General features: G+C 43.3%; 1 protein-coding gene across 1 annotated transcript in view; it reads right to left on the bottom strand.

The window, feature by feature from the left end:
- The window catches only part of LOC144762018 (E3 ubiquitin-protein ligase RNF19A-like), a 170953-nt gene extending 152612 nt beyond the window's left edge, over positions 1-18341 (bottom strand). Inside the window, exon 1 of the mRNA XM_078647181.1 lies at positions 17624-18341. Coding sequence (XP_078503307.1) covers positions 17624-18108 — 485 coding nt within the window. The 5' untranslated portion in view covers positions 18109-18341. The remainder of the gene's footprint in view (positions 1-17623) is intronic.
- Between the last annotated feature and the right edge of the window lie 7840 nt (positions 18342-26181).

Below are 26181 nucleotides of genomic sequence, written 5' to 3'. Positions count from 1 at the left end.
CTCCTGAAGAGTGGTAGATGACACAGCATTCACATGAGCATTCACATACACCTAGAATGCATCTCCCTCACTTGTCTGCACTACATTTGAATGATGCAGGAGTAAGTGTGGGTTCAGGCATTTATGCAGCCCACTCTTAGGGAAAATATTAGCCTTGGAGAAGAGAAAGGATATAAAGATGATTTGGGGATTTCTCTAATTTTCTAACACAACAGATGCAGAATATGTACAGTTGGAAGACAGGGGCCATGGGAAGGAGTTTAAAAAGAAATGGGGTCTCTCTAATGCGGGTGCTAACTCCCTGCATTGAAGTCAGCCAACCATACGCCACTTTACATTACTCTATGCCACTACAATCCACGCCACTCCAATCCTCTACGCCACTCTACTTTACACAACTCCAACCCACTCTGCACCACTTCACTCTATGCCACTTTACTCTAAGCCACTCCACGCCAACCCACTCTATGCAACAACACTTTAGACCACTGTACTCAACACCACTCGAATCCATGTCACTCTACTCTGAGCCACTGTATGCCACTCTACTCTGCACCACTCTACTCTGTCACTCTACTCCACGCCACTCCACTCCAACCCACTCTATTCAACAACACTTTAGAACACCGCTCTAATCCATGTCACTCTACTCTGAGCCACTGTATGCCTCTCCACTCTACACCACTTCACTCTACGCCACTCCACGCTATATCACTCTACTCCACTCAACACCACTACACTCTGCACCACTCTACTCTGTCACTCTACTCCACACCACTCAACTCTATGCCACTCCACGCAATGCCACTCTACATCACTATGCCACTCCACCGTATGCCACTCTACCCAACCCTACTCTATGCCAATCCACTCCAATCTATGCTACTCTGCTGTATGCCACTCCATTCTACTCCACACCACTCCACTCTATGCCACTATCTGCCACTCTACTCCAAACCTCTCTACTCTACACAGTCTACTCCGCTCCATCCCATTCTATGTCACTCTAGGCCACTTTACACCCCCTACTAATTGCCACACAGCTCTACGCCACTCAACTGTATGCTACTTCACACTATACCAACGTAATCTACGCACCTCTATGCCACTCAAATCCACACCACTCCTCATTAGTCCACTTAACGTCACCCCACTCCACCCACTCCACTCAATGGTACACTACACCACTCCTCTCTATGCTACTCAATACCTCTCTACTCCAACCTACTTTATGCCACTCGACGCCACTCCACACTAATTCACTCTATCCCACTCTATTCTATGCCACTGCGCTAGAACACACCACTCTAATCCAAGCATTCCACTCTGTCACTCCACTCTACGCTACTCCAGTCTATGCCACACTGCTATACACCACTTAACTTTACTCTACTCTACGTCATTCTACTGTATGCCACTCTACACTTTGTCAATCTACTGTATGCCACTCTACGCTACTCCCCTCTATTTCACTCCAGTCTCACCTATGCCACTCTACCCTGATCCTGTTGGATCTCAGTGCTGCCTTCGATACGGTGTCACACGAGGTCCTCCTGATGAGATTGGAGGAAGCTGGAATTATAGGTACGGCCCTGGGATGGTTTAAAGACTTCCTTGCCAATAGATCCTTTAAAGTGTCCACCCCCCCTTACATCTCAAAAGATCACAACATTGGACAGGGGGTGCCTCAGGGGTCATCACTGAGCCCCACCCTGTTCAATGTTTACGTCCGACCACTAGCAGAAGTGGCTAAACAGAGTGGTCTGACGTTAGTATCTTATGCAGACGACACCCAGTTGGTGGTGGCTCTCAATGGTAACAACGGTCTGGAGGCCCATCACTTCAAGCAGACCCTTACTGACATCACCAACTGGATGACGGCGAATTTCCTCCAGCTCAATGCTGGAAAAACGGAAATACTGCTCTTGGGGAAAAACACCGCAGCCTGGGGCGGCAGCTGGTGGCCTGATATTTTAGGCCAACCGCCTAAGCCCAAGGATTGTGTAAAAAATCTGGGAGTCTGGGTCGACTCGGCATTGAAATTTACTCATCATACTAAAAAAGTTGCAGCCACCTGCTTCGGCATCCTGCGCAATCTAAGACCTACGCTGAAGTTCTTCAACTGTCACACCCGCCAGGTTATTGTCCAAGCTACCATCCTCTTTCGGCTGGATTATGCCAGCTCCCTCTTATTGGGCGCTAATCAGGCGGAAGTTGTTAGACTTCAGAGAGTGCAGAATGCTGCCGCCAGAGCGTTGGTAGGCCTCCCCCGCCACTCCTCAGCGGCGGGAGCTCGGAAAAAACTGCACTGGCTCCCGGTGGGAAAAAGGATTCAGTTTAAGGCACTTTGTCTTGCTTTCAAAATCCTTAAAACCGCCTCCCCCCCGATGTTGTGCCCCCTCCTGACGAAGTATACTCCTGGGAGGCTACTGCGTTCAGCAGGACAACATCTGGTGGTCATTCCCTGTATCAATCTAGCCAGAATGGGCGGTCGTTCCTTCAGCTCGCTCGCTGCCAAGCTCTGGAACAGCCTTCCAGAAACTATTCGTGGCATGCAGGATCTTTTGGCTTTTAGAAAAGCCATCAAAACCCTTCTCTTTCAGTAACTGTACCTCTTCTCTTCTGGTATTCCCTTTCTGTTTTCAGTTCCGCTCGCAGCGCCGGGACGCCCCTTTGCTGGGGCAGCCGAGCGCTATACAAATCCCCAATACAATACAATACAATACCCAACGCAACTCTAATCCAAGTGGCTCCACTCCACACTATACTATTCTACACCACTCCATTCTATGCCACTCCACTCTATGCCACCCTTCTTCACTCCACTCTCCTCTACACCACTCTTGTCTATCCCATGCCACTAGCTTTTAGCCATGCTGAACAACAGCCACGCTACTGCACAACATGGCGAAGAGACATTGGCAAAGCCAATAGCTCTCACATAGGTGAGAGCTACTGGCGTTGCCAAGGCTTGTTTAATGGAATCCCCTACCAGTCCCTCCAGGCCAACGCCGATTCTCTTGGCGCAGAAGAGAAGGAGTAATGTTCTGACCACTCCAAGTGGGAGAGAAACTTAGAACTGTTCAAAGTGTATCACATTTACAAAATGGGGCTGCTTTACTTTCTCTCTTAGCCAGACTTCTTTACTTTACGGAACATTCAAGGAATCGAGTGTGTGACACTCTTCTTTAAACCACTTCAGTATAGTAAGAGACTCAAATCTAAACACATAAATAAAAAAGTGTATTACCAATCAATCTGCAGTGAATCAGTTCTCGGCTGTGCAAGGCTTCCTCACGCGAGAGCAACGTTTTCAACCACTGCCGCAATGTCCACTCTGAAGGACATGCTACGATTCTTGTGTTTTTTAATTTATCACTATAATATCACATCCCCCACTGGCATAACCAAAGCTAACTCAACATCACTTTTCTTGCTGTATTTACACACAGATTCATCAAGGACATATGTGTGTCTCTCCTTTCTTTCCATTCCCCCGTTAATTGTCCTTTGTCTACCTCACAGGAGCAAAGACCTCTTGAAAAACTCCTGGTCTTCTGTTGTGGTGCTGCGGATGTAGCAGCTCTCACGGTTATCAGCCCTCAAAAATAACTCATCGCCAACTGAAGAAAGCCAAAAACCACTCTAAGATTTCCATCTAGAAATAAAATGTTGAGTATTTGATGCCGTCAAGAAGGACGCAGGGTCAGTGGTATCCCAAAAGGAAGGAAAGTGAAAGAATTGAACTACATTTGATTCAAATGACCAGAAGAAAACTGCACATTGTTTGAATGAGAGATACTTGGGGAGGGCCATAAAACAGGGTGAATGTATTTATATATTTCTAACCATGTAAGGTGTTGGGAAACAATCTACAAGATCATGTAAGTCAAGTGGGGATTGTACAAATACATTTCATGTTTTTCAGCACAGGGAGATTAAGTGGTTTGCCCAGAACCAAACAATGTGGAGCCAAGGGCTGATGCAAGGATTCAAAGCGGGTTCTCCAGGTTCCAACGTAACTAGCTGCAGCTACTAATCACAGACAGAACTAGTTCAATACAGAATGTTGATATTTAATAACATGCTAAAAAGAATGTTTGCTGAGACATTGCTTAAGGGAACTCATACTGTATGCACCTCACTAAGTTCCTTTTCAAAATGTCTAGAAGCCTCTGGGTGGATGATTTCTGGAAATGGTGATAGTGCAGAGAGGGTTCTTGAGGAAATTGTAATACATAATAAATTTCAGTTAACGTCCCAAAAGACGCTGCAGTTTCTGAGCCGTTATGGTGTGAAGCATAGAGCATAACCCACAGAGGTATGGACAAGTGGAACGATTTAATTGAGTTTTAAAGCAGGATATCTTGACGAAAGAGGCAGAGAGGCATTAGGGTCTAATCTCACTCAGCAACGGCGGTGAGCTACTAAGTACTATTGAGTGGGTAAAAGTTTCGACGATGCGGAAATTGAAAAGGAAGAATTAAAATTAATATTATACCGGCACATGGGCTTGTGGTCCTCTTTGTGAAAGGATAAGATGTTTCAGATTTTGATGTTGGAAGCTGTGGTCAAAGGAAGGTTACAGGGCTATAGGAGTGAGAAAGATAAGGGCAGTAGTCAACAGCGAGAAGTGTTGTAGTAGGAGAGTGACAAAATGTGCCACAGTGTTTGTCTCTTGGTGAGATGCATGAGAGAACCGAGGAGTCTGAATGGGGAGGTGATTTGATGGATGATCAGGCACATGTGAAAGCGCGTCGATATCGCTTTTGTTGCTTGTGCATAACTGGCCTTGGTGGTCATCTGGCTAGTAAGACTGTAGTTGCAAGATTGTGAGAGCCTTGAGTGGCGGATTTGCCACCAAAATTGAGGACATATTTCAGGCCCTAAGAAGTGGTGCATGCACATTTGCATGTTTTGAGTCTTGTAGTCTGTGTTATTTATTAATGTGTGAGTTTTAAATCAAGTTGGCAAACAATAACTGTCAGGACAGCATGGTATTTCCCAAAACAAGTTTTCTTTTTATTTTGTATTGTTATCTTCAGCATTCACGACAATCATGCATGTGCTGAAGGCTAAGTGTGACATTGAATGGGACCCAGAGCAGAAGTCCATGATCTGGAGGGGCACACAGTGTGCCACCCTCCTTTACTGAGCATGACTTCCATCAGCACACCACCATGGTGGAGGCAGAAATAGATTATAGTGGTAGGACCGGCCCTTTTAACAGTAATCTGTTGCCATACAGACCATTTCTTGTTCTACATCTGTGGATGGCTAAGACATCTAAAGCTCCATTTTGAATTCCTACACGTGAAAGGTATTTAAAGGCGATACTGCAGGGAGCCTGCCAAACACCAGTGTGAACTGCAGGGTTTCCCCACAGCATCCCTCTGGGACTCTATGGTATGAAGGACAGGAGAGCAGGGTCTATGCAGTACAGGGACAGCCCCATGCCCTCTTCCTGTGCCATTCTTCTCTGAGAGTGATACTCCCATCGAGTTAAAAAGAGGAAACCTCTCCCTCTATATTTCCTTTGTTTTGTGTCTCCTCTTTAAGGGGGCTCTGAGCGCCTCCTCACCTTCCTGTCAACACCAGTCTGGGGGGATACACAAAGTTCAATAACTGCTCAAAACCTGTCCCTGTCTTTATCTTGTGGACTCCAGTCAGACTTCTCTGCCACCTCACCCAGCTGCCCAAAGCTCACCAGTAGGCACCCTAACCCTGTTCCCTGCCAGCTCGAGGCATGCCCATCGCCCAACCTCCCACACCGGCTCACTCTGGGCATGGAAGGCACTTCTTCCATTCCTCCCCATTCACTCTCAGGCACTTCTGTCGGTCCTTGGCACTCCCATCCAGGGACGGGCTGACCAACAGGGCAATCAGACAGTGCCCGATTGGCCGGTCAGAAAGGTCGGTCTGTGGTACAGTGTTTTGGTTGTTTGTGGTCCTGTTTTATGGACTGTCCGGACAGTTTTTACTATTAGTTTCCCTTTTATAAAAACAAATACGGCCTGCAGCAATCTCAAATCCATTCAGTCTCCCATAGCTGGCAAAACACCCATACAGTGTGCCTTTACAAATTGAAAACTGCACCAATTTTAATTTAATTGTAATTTAAATTTGTAACGCGCATTATCACCCAGGGGTCTCTATGCGCACACGGACGAGAGAGGGGGAGGCTGCTAAGTCGTACCCCATGCTTCCAGGAAGAGCACGGTTTTAAGCTTCTACCTGAAGGGCAGGAGATTCACTTCCTTGCGTAGGCTCACTGGAAGGCTATTCCAGGCCAAGGGGATCGCGGTAGAGAACGCTCGCCCTCCCATAGAGGATAGTTTGAAACGGGGGCAGACCAGGAGGGTAGCCTCTGCTGATCGAAGTGTCCTACTGGGGACATAGGTGACAATGCGGTCCTTGATGTAGTTTGGGGCTTGGCCGTACAGGGTTTTGTGTGTAATGCAGAGACCCTTGAATTTAATTCTCTGCCTGATTGGGAGCCAGTGGAGATCACGTAGCAATGGTGTGGCGTGTGTCCGTCTTGATTTTTTAAAGATTAGTCTTGCTGCGTCGTTCATAACAGTTTACAAACATGGACCAATGTTTGCAGCTATCTAATTCACTATTGTGGGCCACTTTTATGTTAGTGCCTGGGCATATTCTCTGTCCCAGTCCGACCCTGCACCCATCTAGCTCTACCTCCTCACAGGAGTGTTCATTGGGAACCCCACCCAGAGCAGCCATGGCCTACTTCAGAAGAGGAGATGCAGCCCAGAGTCAGGACATCAGCAGGAGCTGCAATGAGCATGCAAGGTAAATATAACAGAAAATGTGTGAGCGCGCGTGTGTGTGTCTACATGCTTGGGTACCTTCTGGGCAACCATGACATGATGCCCATCCCTGGTCAAATGCTTTCCCTCGCACAATGATGGCACGTTTTGGCAACTTGTGGGCATCCACCACATGATGCTCTGCCAGGTAAAATGCTCCCCCTCGCGTTATGATGGTTTTCCTTGGCAACTTCTGGTTATTGCTTTTCCTGCCAGATTGGTGGTAATTATTGGCATATTGTGAGCATCCATGTTATGATGGTGTGAACCTCAGGCGTAATGCTGACCCTGGCATACGGGTGGCAATTCCTGGTATATTGTGGCCATGCATGGGATGAGAGAGCCTAGCTGGGAACATAATTTGGACTTGACATATTGCTATCCATTCTTGATATATTGTTGGTGTTCATGGAACAATGCAGCCCACCTCTGGCATCATGGGAAAAAGTAAAGTGATGGAGAGAATGGTTGAATCAATCTAAGCCGCTGGTAATGACTCTGTGTCCCATTCAGCCAATGTCTGTGTGTGCCCACTGAGGCACTCAGACATGGGGCACATCAGATGAGACTGTGCTCCACTGGGAACAGGGCCGCCCTTCTTTGTTTTTCACCCATCAAATAATGTCGGCTCTGTCAGTGTGATGGTAATTCTTGGCATAGCATGGGCGTCAATGGCACAGAGGCGGGTCGGCAGTGCGATGGTAAAATGTGTCCTATTGCAGACATCCACTGCACAGCTGTGTCAATTCTTGACATACTGTGGACATCCACGGCATTATGTTGTCCACACTTTCTCTAATACTGACCGTTATATGATGGTGGTCAAGAGGATGCCCAATCTGCATAATGCTGCCCCTGGCTTAATGGAGATAATGCCCAGCATATTGTGGGCCCCCCTTGGTATGCGGGTACAAAGGCACAAATGTGAATGCTTTTGACTACATCAAGGTTCAAGCCTGCTGAAAGAAGAGAGGAACCAGGGCAAGTAAACATGCGTCATGTGCAGGCTGATGCACCTGGTTCCCTAACCCTCTCTCCAAAGCCTATCTTTGCGAAGGTCCTGGTTTTGGAGCGAAGGTTGGTATGGATGAAATCTATTGCATTTGTGAATGCTTGTTGTTATGTGATGCTTTTCCCTAGCTCAGCACTGAAAGTACATACAGGACCAGTGTGAATACAGCTCACGTTTACTGAGGGCACTAAGGGCCATATGTATTTTCCCATAGACACAGAATGGGTAAAACCCTTTGATACATCTGGGCCCATATCAAATGGTTTCTAGATAAAGGGTGATTCATAGCCTGAAGCAGCATGCTGAGGCCTTTATATACACATAAAACATGACTAGCCAGAAGTGCTTCTGCATTATTCAGGGGTGCCAACGGAAAGGTGACCGTGAAGCCTTTCCATGACAGATTGCGACTGCTCCTCCCCATGCCAGGACTCTGACACATCTTTCGATGCAGTGATGCAACGCTGGCAGGTCCACCAGCAGTGATTAATTCTGAACTGGGAGCCAGGACTGGTCACAAACAGGCGGTACACTCTCTGGGTCTAAGTGAAGCACGCATCTCTCCCGACATGGCTAGATCCATGGTGGGAGTTCACGGGGGCATCTGCACGCCTCTTACTAGCCCGATCGATGCCTCGTTGGTTTATAATTTGCATTTTTTATCAAGCATCAATTAGCCAAGTGCAGTAGTTAGCATATAGGAGATCACTTGGCATAAGAGGGGGGTTGACGGTGACACTGTGGTACCAATAGGAGGCTCTATCAGGGGTGGGCCAATCTTTACATACATCCTACAGGACACTCAGCCAGACATTAGAAGCTCTAGCGATAAGAGACGAGGGTGTAGGATCACCACAGACCTGCATCGCTGTACTTGAGTGGGGGAGAACAAGTCTTGCATGGCTATAGGATGACATGATTTACCCTGGTCCATCCACCTCTTAGTGTGCACCCTTTGACGTTCATGGTGCTACTACAGATGACCATAAAGATTGCGGCTGAAATAGCGGACGTAACGCGGGAGCTTCACTCCTTCATCATAGGTCGATGGACTGAGAACACTAGCAGGCTGTCCTTTAGTTCGTACTTAAAGCAAACAGGAAATATTGTAATACATTGAAAGGATTGGTAATGTTAAGATAATTACACGCAGTCACAAACATTCATGTTTTTAAATATTTTGACCTGCATTGTTTTATTATCATTCTCAGTGGCACGTTATTGTAGTAAATGCTGATTAAGTGCATGGTTTTCCTCCTCTTTTTATTCATGTTTTGTTTTAATATCACTCGTTATCTCACCACGTGCAGCATTTGTTTATTGTGAGCATGTTGTTCTTTTGTTTTGTTTTTCCTCTGAAAGCAGATCTGTTATTTTGCATTGCATTTATTTGTGCCATGCCGAGATTGGCCCATTTTTAGTATTTCTTTTCAATCCTTTGGGGCATCTGGGTGTCACGTGATATAGTTTAACCACCCGGTATAGTTCAAAAGCAGACGACACACCTGTGTTTGCTAAATAGACCATTCACTAATGGATATGGTTCACTATTGCAGGTAAATTTAGTTATCTGCCACTGGTATAAATCAGCTCTAAATGTTTTAGTTCTATTTGAAGATAATATTGTTAATACTCACGTTGCGTGCATGTTTCTCTCGTGGGGATTTATTCAGGCTAACAATTTGTTTAGGACAAAGTATAAATGTTAGGGCACTTTTTATGGTTTCTTCACATGCATGTGGTTGAGCAGGTTTTTTTTAGGTTTCGCCTAGGCAGCACATACACGCTGTCTCTTCAAGACATGCTGTATCTACAATATGGGCTTCAAGCACCACCCATCTTTGTCATTGGTTACGCTTACTGTCCTTTGTAAATGCCGGCTTTTGCTTGCTGAACCGCCTCTTATTACTGAGAAAGCCTGGTAAGGCATCTCTGTGAACTTTACATGTTGTAACTTGGAATGATGAAAAAGCCCAGATTAAATAAAGATTACTTAAGGATTAAAATGGATTAAAAAGGAAGAAATTATTAGAACTTGTTCATTGTATCAATTAATTTTCGTCAGCTGTGCATCCTGGTTCTGGGGGTCAGGACGAGGCTCCAGTTGTCTTTATATATATTTACGTGCACAGACAGAGTGTGTTCCAGGGTGGCACGCCTATTCATGGCCTTTGAGCATATTTATATACAAAGTTTTTCAAAAATTGGTGTGCAAGCTACCATTCTTGATGCATATTATAGTTTCACAAGGTCACACTGGGACACATCAACACTGGAGATATCATGTGGACTGCAACAACATTCAGTCATTTTGCTGCTGCAGGGGAATCTTGCTTGTGGATATTGTGGCAAACCGTTGGGATTGGCCTCAGTTTTTTCAATACTTATTCATATTTACAACCCCAGCTTCTGCTAGAAAGTGCTATCCTTTGTGCTAACAACAGCACTTGCCTGTGGAGGGTCAACTAGTTTTCTATACTTGCCTGGTACAATGTGGGTCTGTTATAGTAAAACTATCCAGGGCTCACCATGGAGGTCCAACACTGTAGTCCTCGGGCCAGCACCCCCTGCGACGGTCCTCCTGTCCAGCTTGCCCCCAGTCCACTACCCTTTGCCGCATTCGGTTTGTGCCTCCTCTGTTTTTTTTTCTGCCTCTTCTCTGGTCGCTCCTACCATCTATTTTTCTTCTTTCTACTCATTCTGCCTGTTATTTTGCCTCTTTTTGCTAGTTTCTGTCCTTTATTCTGCCTCTTTCTGCTCATTTCTAATTTTTATTCTGCCTTTGCTGTTCGTTTTTTAACTTTATTCTGTCTCTAGCTGCTCGTTTCTGACCTTTACTGTCTTTTGCTGCTCGATTGTGGCCTTTAATCTGTCTCTTTCTGATTGTCTCTGACTTGTATTCTGCCTCTTTCTGCTAATTTCTGGCCTTTATTTTGCCCTTTCTGCTCATTTCTGCCCTGTATTCTGCCCTTTTCTGCTCATTTTTAACCTGTATTCTGATATCACATCCACAGCGCCCAGATACCCCTGGGGTGACAGTGCTGCACTATACAAATGCTGATTCAATCGTCGTCGCTAGTGATAAAATGAGTCGACACCATTGTAGATGGACAGGGAGTGTGTCTTTATTAACACCCACCGGAGAGCCACCGCAGTCATCACAATTATTTTATTTATTTATTATTGCTCCCCAGTGTTCCAGTGATGCACTTAACATTCTTACAGGTGCATCACACTTAAAGGGCCAGATACAACATTGTAGTTCTTTGGTGCTGAAGCCATATATAGAAATATTGTACCCTGGTCATCACCAGGGTACAATATTTTCCAAACAAAGTGACAAAGCAGTGTGGATTACCAGGCAGGTGTACACTGAGGGCATGATTTACAAAGGTAAACTTTTAGACAATCATTTTTTGTGTATCACGAGTCCCTATGGGTTCAATGAAGAACCGGTCTGGTCCTGCAATACCAAACAAAAGATGTTGCAATATCATGTTAAATCTGGATAAAGATGCAGATTATAATATGTGTCAGGCACCTTTTCATTTTGAGGTTTCTATTGCAGTAGAGATGAGGTTCAGATCTGGTTACCACAGCCTGTAGTAGACCAGAATAGACAGAAGATGAATGCACCGGTGTTTAGCTCTAATGCCAGCTCCTACATCTAATAAGAGCAGATTTAGCTTATTGAGGCTTTAAGTAGTCATTGTAGAGGTTGGTTCACTTGAACTTTTAAAGACGTGTTGCTTGAGAGGGTTTAATTCTTGAGACTGAATTGCGATTAGTAATTTTTGTTCATAGTTTATAGAACATTTCCTCCTGATGAAGGGACATTGTTATTCCCAAAAAGTGTAAGGGTTGAAACAAATATGTATTTGAAAGGAATGGTTTGTTTCAAGAATCGACTTTGGATTCTCTCCCCAATGGGTTTGCCCTTGTTCTTGGAGTTTGTGCAATGTACACGAAATGACGCCCTCCCCTTATGAAGACATACAGGATAAAGCCTTATTCGCTATCATTTTAACTTAGAATGCTCCTAACTAAACGAATCCCGCACACACTGCTCCCATCGCCCCTCTTCCCTAGGTGCCCCTATCCCTGTGAAATACCTTCCCCAGTTCCACCTGTTGTGTGACAGATGCATTTAAAAGTATGAAGGTACATTCTATGCACATGATTAACCATAATGTACTTACACACTCAACTCACATGCTCTAGACATGTATTTTTTTTAATCTTTTACTGTGTCCAACATTGTTTTCGCATGTGTTGATATTTATGAGGGGAAACATCCTTTACGACGTACCTTTTACCACGCAGTGCCTTTACAACGCAGGTTTTTCAACGCAAGTCATTACAACGAATGGCGCTGGGGGGCGCTCTAGGATAGGGAATAGGTTAATTTCCTATCCAACACCTTCCCTACTATCCACGGGGACTGGAGTGGAATAGTAAATTAAACTATTCACTATCCAGCACCCCCCAACGCAAGTCGTTGTAACGACTTGCGTTGAAAAACCTGCGTTGTAAAGGCAGGCGTAGTAAAAACATGCGTTGTAACAACGTCATCCATTTATGAGACTTACCATACTGTCAATTGTAACTTTTCTTTAAAATCGATACAACAGATTTAAAAAAAAAAAAAAAAGAGAAGAATTGACTTTGATTGGTAATCATGTTTATTATAAAGAAAATTGGTTCTGACCCTTCTAAACACACAAAAATCATACTCGTTTTGATAAAGCAGCACTGGGTCCACAGAGGCTGACTAGTTATCGACTGGTTTCTAGTCTTTTGTAATTCCAGTTGAGTTCTGGGAACCACTTGCATTCAAAAACTACCCCTACATTACATTTTACATTAAACTTTCTCCGCAATATTACATGATGTGGTGTAATCTGCGTACATTTTGTTGCACAAAATTACATTAAATGCAATTACACCAGAATAATTAAAAATTCGCCCAGGTCTATAAGTCATCTGCAAGAAATTGTAGAACACAACTAATTGCATCAGGACTGGTGCTGGGATTTCAGACCTATGATAGCTTGGAGTTCAACCCTATGATAGCTCGGGGGTTAGCTCCATGATAGCTAGGGTTTTAGACCTATGATAGCTGGGGTTTAGACCTATGATAGCTAGGGTTTAGACCTATGATAGCTAGGGTTTTAGACCTTTGATAGCTGGGATTTTAGACCTACTTAGCTAGGGGTTTAGACCTATGATAGCTGGGAATTTAGACCTATGATAGCGGGGGTTTAGACATATGATAGCTGGGGTTTAGACCTATGATAGCTGAGATGTTAGACCTATGATAGCTGGGGTTTTAGACCTATGATAGCTGGGGTTTTAGACCTATGATAGCTGGGGTTTTAGCCCTATGATAGCTGGGATTTTAGACCTATGATAGCTGGAATTTCAGACCTATGATAGCTGGGATTTTAGACCTATGATAGCTGGGATTTCAGACCTATGATAGCTGGGATTTTAGACCTATGATAGCTGGGATTTCAGACCTATGATAGCTGGGATTTTAGACCTATGATAGCTGGGGTTTAGACCTATGATAGCTAGGGTTTTAGACCTATGATATCTGGGAATTTAGACCTATGATAGCTGGGGGTTTAGCCCGGAATTTTAGACCTATGATAGCTGGGGTTTTAGCCCTATGATAACTGGGATTTTAGACCTATGATAGCTGGGATGTTAGACCTATGATAGCTGGGATTTTAGACCTATGCTATCTGGGATTCTAGCCCTATGATAGCTGGGGGTTTAGACCTATGATAGCTGGGGGTTTAGACCTATGATGACCGGGATTTTAGCCCTATGATAGCTGGGGTTTTAGCCCCATGATAACTGGGGGTTTAAACTTATGATAGCTGGGGTTTTAGACCTATGATAACTGGGGTTTTAGCCCTATGATAGCTGGGATTTTCGACCTATGACAGCTGGGGAATTTAGACCTATGATAGCTTGGATTTGAGACCTATGATAGCTTGGATTTTAGACCTATGATAGCCGGGAATTTAGACCTATGATATCTTGGATTTTAGACCTATGATAGCTGGGAATATAGACCTATAATAGCTTGTATTTTAGACCTATGATAGCTTGAATTTTAGACCTATGATAGCTGGGGATTTAGAACTATGATAGCTTGTATTTTAGACCTATGATTGCTGGGAATTTAGACCTATGATAGCTGGGATTTCAGACCTATGATAGCTGGGATTTTAGACCTATGATAGCTGGGGTTTAGACCTATGATAGCTAGGGTTTTAGACCTATGATATCTGGGAATTTAGACCTATGATAGCTGGGGGTTTAGCCCTGAATATTAGACCTATGATAGCTGGGGTTTTAGCCCTATGATAACTGGGATTTTAGACCTATGATAGCTGGGATGTTAGACCTATGATAGCTGGGATTTTAGACCTATGCTATCTGGGATTCTAGCCCTATGATAGCTGGGGGTTTAGACCTATGATAGCTGGGGGTTTAGACCTATGATGACTGGGGTTTTAGCCCTCTGATAGCTGGGATTTTAGACCAATGATGTCTGGGATTTTAGCCCTATGATAGCTGGGGTTTTAGCCCTATGATAACTGGGGGTTTAAACCTATGATAGCTGGGGTTTTAGACCTGTGATAACTGGGGTTTTAGCCCTATGATAGCTGGGATTTTAGACCTATGATAGCTGGGGAATTTAGACCTATGATAGCTGGGAATTTAGACCTATGATAGCTTGGATTGTAGACCTATGATAGCTGGGAATATAGACCTATAATAGCTTGTATTTTAGACCTATGATAGCTTGAAGTTTAGACCTATGATAGCTGGGAATTTAGACCTATGATAGCTTGGATTTTCATAGCTTGGATTTGAGACCAATGATACCTTGGATTTTAGACCTATCATAGCTTGGATTTTAGACCTATGATAGCAACAGAGTAAACACGAGGTAACCACATCACACTTGATGGAGGGCAACAAGCAGCCTTGGTCTATCTTAATCAATCTCTCAACAGCTTACAACACTGTTGACCTCACCTCAGTGCTGAAAAGGCAAGAAGAATGGGTGGGGTTTCCAGAACTGCCCCAGGGCAGATGTTCCCTTCCATAGCAGCACTGTGCCAGTTGAATTATGTACTCACAGAATGTGACAGGAGGAAGCTTGTAGGGAAAAATGCGCAGCACAGATCATAACTCATGGATAACATAACGCCACTGGAGTCGCCCCCCTCTACCCTACTGTTTACATCAACATTTGCCGCACACCACAACCAGCGCCGGACTGGATACCAAAACCGCCCTGGCCCCCCGGTGGTGTGGGGGGGGGAGAAGCATGTGTGCCTTATTTGTTGCCCCCACTGGGGAAACACCCGGTGCCCGCTACAGCCAGTCCAGCCCTGACCACAACAGGGTCTACAGCAATGTTTAGTGTATTTCCAAATGTTCCAAAATGACACAAAAATTCACATCTGACTGGGGAACAATAAGAGGTGTAAAGAAAACATTAGCAGTGCATACCCTATTGGATAAAAGAAGTTTGCTTGTCAGAGCAGAGCTAAATCCGAGATCCTAGCATGTTCCAAAAAACGTACAAGGCCCAATGGAAGAAACACCCCAAGTATCTGCACCAGCTGCCACCTCACTGCACGGCAGCCAAGGGCCTACATTCATCCACTTCACACCAGGTACACAACCTATCCCCAGCACTGCAATCTAAATAAAACGTAACCTGGTCTTGATGATGGCCTACCACTTCTGTAGGCCGAAACGCCGTTGACTTCCACAGCGGAACTCTTGGTGCCCCTATTCACGGATACGAATTCGGTAAAGAGCCTAGGCGTAATCAAATGTAGTGACTTGTCTATGAGGCCTCCAATTAATGCAGTTACATCATCCTGTTCTTTCCATCTTCGCAGGATATGCAAAATTCGTAGGTTCCTCACCACCGAGGCACTCATTCTCTTCATCATGGCTCTTGTTACCTCGCGTATTGACTACGCTAACTCCCTCTATGTTGGAATACCTGCCTACCATCTTCACCGGCTGCAGTTGGTGCAAAACCAGGCGGCAAGACTGGTCTTCTACCAGCCCAAACACCAACATGTCTCGCCTCTGTTGAGGAGACTGCATTGGCTCCCCGTCGCCTATCGCTGCATGTTCAAACTTGGCTGCACTGTCTTTAAGGCTCTTACTGATCAAGCTCCTGCCTTTATCACATCAAGCCTCCAGCGTTACATTCCCTCGAGAGATCTCAGGTCCACTTCCCACAACCTGCTGATGGTTCCAAGGTACAAACGTAAAAAACATGGAGGACTGTGTTCTTCCTTCCTGGCCCCCACTCTGTGGAGCTCCCTCCCTATTTCTCTCAGACTTTGCCCCAGTTATGTTTGCTTCCGTAAATTACTCAAAACTCACTTCTTCCAGCTAGCCTACTGAGTTACTCCGCTGAACTGTTCCCCCCGCAATTGTCTATGAGCGCCATGAAACCGTCTGGTGACCGAGCGCGGTATAAATATTTTTAACATAACATAACATACTCTATTCATTTGAATTTTGTATTAATGTACCCATAATTGTCGCGGTATCCTAAATATGTAAACCTGTGTTTTTATCTCACTTGTCTCTTGTCGTGCCCACTGCTCTCGCTGTACATACCACGCCAAGTGTCACTCGCGCCGTCACTATACTTCACGAGCACTTGTGCACAGTATTTTGTTGGTTACATGTAATTTAATGTAACGCAGTGCTACGGACCCATGTGCTTGTACATATGAAGTTTAATATGTCCATCATGCTTGTCAATTTAAGTAAACTTTACATTTACTTGCAAATATCTCCCTGGTTTTCAACCCCTTTGGATTTAATCCGTCACAATTAATTGTGCCACATATAATTGACCTGTGAATGATAACTCATAATCAGGGCCAAATAATGCAGCAGCGTTGAGCAAATTATGCGTCAAGACAAGGCAAATAATGCAGCGGAATGCTGCACATTTTTTTAATAGTATTACTTCATTATTTTGTGATTTTTACACTTGTAACACTGTCTGGGCATTGGGTACACCTCATAAGTACCAGTTTAACAATCAAATATAGCAATAAGCAAGAGAAAGGTAACCAGTCAACCTTTTCAAAAGGCCTTCCACTGCGATGCAACACGTGTTGCTGCATTTTAGCAACTTTTGAACCGTTTGAGTTAGAAAATACATTTTTGTTACAATCTGCAGGTTATGCAGCAAATGATGGATTATGTGGCAAATTTGGCAAATCTATAAATATGCTCATCTCACTGCGGCTGCACAACCTCATCATTTTCAGCCGCCCGGACTATCATTATTCAACTATTCCAGCATTCAACACTTGCTACCACTGGTTTTCACCCACATATGCACACATTCACACAAAACACACACTCAAACGCATACCCCATACACATGAGTCCACTGGACAATGGCCGACTAGTTATCATAGACAAGTGTAAGCAGTTTGGTCCAGCCATCCAACCTCACCAACCACAAACCAGGAGCATCCAGTAAACCACACCTCATTCAAGTTGACACAATGACCTAACATACAAACGTGACCCTTCACACCACTAATAGCTCATTTTCACAAGCTAAACCAGACCCTGGTCTGTGATGCAAACCTCCAAGTCAGTCCAGACTAGCAAGAGTGGTTCAGTACCTTATCACAGGAAGAGTGTCTGCTCTCCAGATGCCGAAAAAACAAGCATTGGTAATGGATGGACCATGAAGATCTCTTACCTGCAGTCCGGGGCCGGGCACCATCTGCTGTCGGGGTCCGATGCCAGGAGCCTGCGCAGCAGGTACTCCTCGTAGCGCTCCAGCAGGGTTGTGTCCGTGAGCAGCTGGTGCACGTCCCATGGGGGCAGCGCCTCTGGGCACTGCGGGCAGGCAATCTCCACCCGACTCTCCATGATCTCAATCCGCAGGTACTGCTGCAGGCAGTCCAGGCAGCTCAGGTGGGGGCAGGAGGACAGGGTGGGGAAGGCGCTCCGCGGCTGTGGTAAGAAGCACAGTGGGCACTCCAGGACATCTGCCAGGCGGGCACTGCCCAAAACGTGGTACAATGGCGCCATGCCCTCACTGGGGGTCAGCGTTAAGTGGACCTCCTCCCGGCTCTTGGTCACTGTCCTCTCCTCGCCGGCTGCGGGCTCTCGCTTGGACTTGGGCTTCCGCCCAAAGAAGCCCAAGATGCTGAGCTGGGGAGACTGCTTCGGCCTCTTCATGGTGAGCAGCAGGCCTTCCACGCGTGGGCGATGGGAAGAGCCAGGCCCCGGCAAGTGGATCAATCCTAGAGCCAGCCTAATCCATGGTGCCAAGTAGGTGATGGCCTAGGGCACTAGCCAGCAGGGGGGACACATCAATCACATTTTAATTCTCATTGAACCTGTGACTGCAAGTGAGGATCAAAAGATGACCACTCCTGGGAGGGTGCAATCCTTGCACTGATACTTCCTACTGCAAGTCGAACTCTTTGTCCTTGAAATGAGCAGTGTCATCCGTGGATCTCCTGTCCAATCCGACTGTCACTTGATCGTCTCCTTTGCCGCTCCATAGGTTCGGCATCCATGGAACCATCGCTTCTCCCACCTTCAGACCCAACCAGAACCTGTGGAGACAGGAAAGCAAAAGTGAATGTCCACATTGGAGCATGTACACGTGGGGACCCATCTGCTTCTAGGCACTGCAAGTTTTGGGGCATACACAAAATGAGATTAAAGGAAAAAAGTGGCTTTTCTAGAAAGTATGGGATATATTTACTACAAAGTGGCGGAGCGCAGCATTAGGCTCCTTGGCTTAACTCTGCGCTCCACAACTTCTGAAACCCAAGGCTGCACAGTATTTACAACAACATGGTGCAGCTCTGCATTCCCCCCTGCACTGGCGTTAAATTTAGCAGCCAAGCGCCAATGTAGACACCCTTGCAACATAGTGCAAGGGTGTCTGCGTTTCAGGGCAATATTGTTTATGTGCAGGAAGGTCTCCCTTCCTGCACATGAACAATCTTTAAATGGCGTTTTGTAACTTCTTTGTGTCCTGTTTAATGCAGCACACATAGAAGTTACACAGCGTAATTTTTTCTTATTGATTGTTTATATAAAGGAAGGGACACCTTCATGCACATAAACAATCAATGGCCTTTTGCTGTTTCTAAGTGGGCTGCACAACGCAGCACACACAGAAACAGAAAAAACGAGGAGAAATTAAAATGTTTCCTTGTTGCGCCTGTTTAGGACCAGATGTTCCCTGGTCTTAATAATGGCGCTGCCCCTGTAAATAGGGGGCAGCTTAAAAATCACTGGGTGTGTGGTTGAACGCCCACTAAAACACCCATTGCCCTCCCCTTTCACGCTAAGTAAAGCGTGAAAGGGGGCCCTATTCACTCGCTTAACGCTTCCTTGTGGATAAGGTGAAGCCCCTACCGCCCCCACAAAGTCGCAGAAAGTGACGCTGTGGTGGTATAGGAGCTTGTAAACATGCCTCCATATTGCTCAAGCTGGTGCTGAGGCATACCCAAGGATCCTGATTGTATATGCAGTCCATTTTTATTTTTTACATTCAGGTCAGATTGATGTGATTAGCACACTTAGGAGGTGTGGGCTTCTAGGAGATGTTGGCTCAGCTCTCATGAAAGGATGGATGCAGACAGACTTATGGTTCTGTTCTTTATGAAAATGCTTCTAAGGTGCTCTGAGGAGGAACATCTATAATTTGCAAAGTGGCTGCACCTCTGCAATTTAGTCACAAAACCATGTATAAAAGTGAAACTTAGCTGTACATTGGCTAAGATACCATTATAATACTCTAAATACACAATAACCAGGAACATACCATCCTGTATGGAACATATGCCCCGTTGAATTAAAATGATTGAACTAAATTTACATAGATTTAACCTACTTTGCCAATGTAAAATGTTATTCAGTTATTATCTTCACAATAGCAGTATACTGCTCTTTCCACACTACTGTTCTTTCCCTTAACCAGGGCACAAGTCCTAAAAAAAAAAAGTGGGGGGGACTAACCTAGTCAATCCGTAAGCAAGAGTGTAATAATCCAGTAAAGCTTGTATTTGGAAAAGGTTTATTGAACAGCACAGCATCCAGTCCTAGTACAGCAGTATCCAGGTTACAACTGACAAGCGGTGCAGAATGCTATATGAGCAAAGCTCTGTTGAGAATGTAGAATGTATAAAGAAACATAACATGGCACATGCAGTTAAAGAGGCAGGATTACAGGTTACATAACAACTCAACTATTACAGAATAGAACACACCTCCCTCTTTAAATAAATGAACGAAACATATATATTATACAAAATCTTGTAAAGCAGTAGGCCTTCTGACACGCATATCATCTTTGACTCTTGATGCTACTGAGTCAGAGAAGGAACTTGAATCAGAAAAGGAACTTGAACCAATTCCACAATTGGAACTGTTATATTGGCTAAAATTACCTTGAGACTGGAACTGTACAACATCTTGTGTTGGACATTTAGCAACCTTGCTCAAATTCCAGACTTTGCCATCTTGGGTGATGAACGAATTACTGAACACTCTTTTAATTTGAATTGGTCTACCATACTTACTCATACCCTTGCTAACCATAAAAGGTTTCAGAATCCTGACCCAATCACCAACACACAAACTATGCTCTTTTGTCTTCCACTTCTTGTGGTACCACACTGCTGACTTACTTTGTTTACAACTAACTCTGTTTGCAATTTCTTGAATATCAACTACATCCTCTCCCAAACTTTTACATTTTTCCTTAAACCACCAAGGACATATGTCTGACGCAGGATCTCTACCTTTAAGTAATTTGAAAGGGCTAACCTCCGTGGTGGTATGAGGAGTTATGCGATAGGTCCAAAGTTTCTGCCTAAGTACATTCAACCAATTACCTTTCTCCTTAATGGCATCAGCAACAAAACTCTTCAAAATTCGGTTAAAGCGCTCAACTTGTCCGTTCTCATGTGGTTCATAAAGAGATGTACAAATATGTGTAATATTGCAAGATTGTAAAAATGATTTCATCTCAGAGGAAACTAACTGCACGCCATTATCTGACACTAACACAGAAGGGCAACCTTCTCTTGCAAAAACTTCCTTGAAAAAGGATATAACAACATCAGAAGTGATTTTAGCCACAAATTTCACTTCTGGCCATTTCGAATGATAATCTATCATAACTAATGCAAAGCGTGAAGCTTCCGGTAAAACATGGAAAGGGCCTGAAATATCAAAAGCTATTTTATTCCAAGGAAACTTTGGCCATTTCACTGGTTTGAGAGGTGGAATATGCAATTTTAACATCTTATCATTGGTACAACACTCGCTACACTCTCTAACGGTACGGTCAACAAATCTGTCCATACCTGGCCACCAAAAATGTAACCTTATGAGACGCTTCATAGCAGAGATCCCCGGATGAGTCTTGTGTGCTAACTTGAGTATCAGCTCTTGCACGCCACTTGGTGGGATACATTTTCCAGATTTGAAAAACAGCCCACCTTCACACCATAACTCATCTGCTACATTATAAAACGGCAGTAAATCATCCCTGACATTGGCTTTGTTTGGCCAACCCTCTAGGAGATATTTCTTTAACATAACAAATTTCTCATCGTCATCTTGACATTCCATCCAAAACTGTTCAGAGATATCCTGATACTTAGGAGAAACAAAATCCGATAACCCCAACTGTAAAGTTGTATTCCTGTAACCTTGACGTCAGACGTGCAATCCTTGACGTCGAGTTCCAACCTCCACCAACCGATAAGATATGCACCAACGGCTTATGGTCGGTTCTCAGGATAAACTTGCTGCCCCATATGTAAATTCTATAGTGTTCAATGGCCCACACACAGGAAAGCAACTCTCGTTCAATAACTGCATACCTGCGCTCCATCTCATTCAAAGTCCTAGAAGATAAAGCCACATTCCATTCTGAAACACCATCCGTCTGAGATAACACACACCCAAGACCATACAAACTTGCATCAGTGGTGATGATACATTTCTTACCAATCCTAAAAGGTTTCAAAGTTGGAGAATTGACAATATCATGCTTAATATCAGTGAATGCCTTTTCTTGTTCAGCTTCCCACACAAATGTATTACTTTGCCTTAGTAATCTTCTTAATGGCTCCATTTTGGTAGCAAAGTTTACAACAAATTTACTGTAATATTCACACATGCCCGAAAAAGAAAGCAGTTGTTCCTTATTGCTTGGGGCTGGAGCACTGAGAATAGCATCAACATTTGATTTTTTGGGAATTAAACCTTCCCCCGATAATGTATGGCCCAAATACTCAACCGATTTCCTAAAAAGTTTGTATTTATGTGCCTTGAGGGTAAGACCATACTTCTCCAGCCTACTACACACATCGCTTAAGTGTGAAGCATGTTCTACCTCGTTTTTGAGAAAATCAAGATATCATCTTGGAAGCACTTTACAAACATATCAAGATCTATAAAAATTTGGAACATAACCCTTTGGAAAACAGAGGCGGTGGATGCCAACCCAAAAGGCATCCTTCTGTATTGGAAAAGTCCCATAGGAGTAATGAAGGCTGTATATTTTTTAGAATCCTCAGTAAGCTCAATTTGATGGTATGCCGATCTAAGATCTAAAGTGGAGAAGATTTGCGCACCATCAAAAAGAGAAACTAGCTCTATAATGTTGGGAAGGGGATGACAATCAATAATGATATTGGAGTTAAGTGCCCTCAAATCAATGCAGACCCTTAATTTCTGGTCAGGCTTACGCACCAAAACAATGGGGGAAACCCATTCTGACGACTCAATGGGCTCTATAATGTTGTCCTTCAACAAATCATTCAACATTTCCTTTAACTCATCTCTAACATTTAGAGGAACCCCTATTAGCTTTTGTTTAACCGCAAGTGCTCCTTCCTTCAACACAATTTTATGTGCAAAGTTTTTCAATTTTCCTAACTGATCACAGAAAACTTTGTCAAACTTATTGCTCCAAAATGAGATATCATTTTTCCCTTCATCACTAGAACAAATAGCATTAATCATTTCTTGCTCACTACACAAAGAGATGGGATCCCTGGCACGTGGATTTAATTTGATGCCAAGTTCCCATTGGTCATGCCAACCAAGTACATTGACTCCTTTAACAGCAATGTATAATTTGATATGAGCTGACCTTCCTCTAAAACATAACGGAACATTTAAAAATCCTTCAATATCAATCTTATTCCCATTGAATCCTTCTGCTAATATATCCGAAGGTTGTAAGCTACAAATATCACACACACTTAGTAATTTTTCATTAAAGTATTCCTTAGTAAGTATAGTCCATGGGGACCCCGAATCCACCATAAGCTCAATAGCAATAGATAAGACATGAAAAACACATTTGGGAGATTTCTTACTGGTTAACACTATACAACAACTTAGAAACTACATATCCACGGTCAAGCTCCTGTTTAACTTCATCAGCAATACTAATTGAAGATACTTTTGTAGGAGTAAAAGTGTTTGTGGGCATACGTGATTGTCCTGTCTGTAACTGGGAATTATAGCGTCTTTCTCTACAAACATTACTGAAATGTCCCAACTTACCACAAATATTACATGTTTTGTTCATAGCAGGACAACCCTGGAAAGAAGCAATGTGCGATCTACTACCACACCTAAAACATGACACAGAACTATTACTAAAATCTGTCCTTCTGTTATTGACACTAAAAGAATTTTTAGTTCTTGCTTGTGTAGGAATACAAGTTATTTCATCACCTTTTGTCTTAACAATACATACTTCTTCTTCCGTATTGGTTTTACTAGAATTAGAAGTTTGTTTAACTACTATATCCATCCATTTTTCTGACATTTCAGTGGCTTTAGCAATGGCAATAGTTTCTTCCAAATTAGGATCACCTATACACCATAATTTATCTTGAACCTTTTTGTTCTTAACATGAACAATGATCTGATCACGGATCATTTCATCAGACATGGCACCAAAATTACAATGCAAGGTTAGGGCTCTTAAAGCAGTGAGAAAATCGTCAAAAGATTCCTCCTGTTTTTGTGCTCTAGTGTAAAATTTAAAACGATTTAAAGCAATATTAGCTGTAGGTTTGAATCTTTTCTCTAATCTACCAAGAGCCTCAGTATAAACATTCACAGTATCACCACTACCACTAGGAACAGAAAAATGGGGTAAAGTTCTAAAAATCTCTTGACCCTCAGAACCTAAACAGTGTAGAAGAATACTTTTTTTTCTTTCCGCCCCCATACATTCTCCATCAATGGCTTTCATATAGTTGAAACATTCTTGCTTCCATCTTGACCAAGGCATGGGAGGATCACCCTTGATCTGTAAAAATTTAGCAGGAGGAACAAACTGCATTGCTATAATGTGCAATAAACTAAAGGAAGAATAAGTAACACAGAATAAAACAGTGAAAATAAATAAATAAATAAATATAAAATAAGTACTTATTAAAATATGAAACAGAACTAAGAATTCTGAATTGTCAATGTACTTATGTAAGTTGAAAAAGAAGAAAGAATCACGTTGTCCGTTGTGCTTCAGTCAGGTTGCTATGAAGCAGGGTGAATGATGGCTTCAGTCAGGTTGCTGTGAAGCAGAGTGCTTTGATGGCTTTAGAAGCAATAGAAAATCGAAGGAAACCACAGTCAAAGGTTAAATACGGTGGAAAATGCAAGCGCTAATATCTGGAATTAAAATAATGAAGCGCTGAAACTTTAATAAATGTTCGCGTTAAAGCGAAGTGATTTCTGTGTAGAAGTTGCTAAGCAACACAGTAACAAAAGGAAAACAAAATGGAGGCACGTTGCGTGAAATACGTAGCATGCATGATGGCGTTTCTATGACGATCTTGACGGTGCGTGGTGACGTTTACTGACGTTGCGTGATGACATCTTTTCCGACTTCCAAACAAGAATGTTATCGGTTGCTAGGCAGCAAGCATCGGAGCCGTTCTCTACTCGATGCACAGACGTAATCCGTTTCCAGGTAGAAGACGCACTAAGAATCCAGGCAGCTTGTGATGTGCGATGTTAAATCTTGTGCAGGATAGGAATTCTACCCTTTCAAAATGGCGCCGCTTTTTGTCGGCCGTACAGCCGACTTACTCTGGGGCTATTACGACCGTTTCACTTACCACGTCTGCACATCCTCAAAATTGGATCTTTTTTCAGCAATTATCCAATTATTTACCAATTAACTTGGGTACATAAGGAAGGCACTTCGTGCCTTTCACTTGAACCAGAGGACCTGTTGCTACGTTTGTCGTTGCGTTTTGCTGGTAAGTGGAGCTTACGAATTTCTTTTCCGTCGAGTTCTAGGTATTAGAACTGCCTTGGGGCCCGACTATTTAGAGTGTGGCATATAATTTTTGCTAACACAAAATAGTTTGTAGGGTGCTCCACATACGAACTTGTTAGGCCACTGATAACGATTTCGTCTACCCTGTACTTATTCAAGATGGCGCTGCTCTTTACACCTAGTTAACATGTTTTCATTAGGTGGGGCAATACTTTGCATTCTCGTATCTAAGACAGATGGGGTTTTGTTTTATCTCATACTACACTTTAGAATGAGGATGTCTAAATTTTCTGTAGATTACTCTTTAGCTTATGCGTCCCATTTCTCTAAATTGGCACTACATGTAGAGACAGTGTACATGAATTATTAATGGGTTGGCTACATTTGTTTAATTATTAATCAAAACTTTGTGTGTTTGGTTATTTAGACTTTCTTTGTACTTTTTATATGGAAAATAAAATATTGATCCTCTTCTTTTATTTTCATTTTAAGGCTTACCTTGGCCTATCTAAAATCGTTGCCACATAATTTTGACGTCATTTTTTAATTATCACATAACCATAGATAAGAAAGGACTCTCCTTTGACTTTTTGTGAGTATAATGATGTTGTATAAAACTGGTTAGATTAAACGCCAATAAGATGGACTGTATGAGAATGCTCATAGATTATTATTATTACTTTCTCAGATGATCTTTCTTTGCGAAACTAGGCAGCATTCACAAATTTGACTATTATACGTCTATTCAGGTACTCTTTTTTGTATTTTCGTTGATCGTTACTTTGACTAATATGTTTTTTTATAATCTTGACATATGAAATTGCAGTAAAAGTAGATAAATGGATTGGATGACTCTATTTAGTTTGTTGAAATTTCTCTTTTTGTGGTTTCATTGGTCAACAATATGTCAATTGTGTATTTATATTGTGTATTAAACTACCAGGCAACTGTAGGCATGGGTATCCATGCAC

This window comes from Lissotriton helveticus, chromosome 6, assembly GCF_964261635.1.
Source record: "Lissotriton helveticus chromosome 6, aLisHel1.1, whole genome shotgun sequence".
Taxonomy (NCBI): Eukaryota; Metazoa; Chordata; class Amphibia; order Caudata; family Salamandridae; genus Lissotriton; species Lissotriton helveticus.
This window is presented reverse-complemented; position numbering and strand designations above follow the sequence as displayed.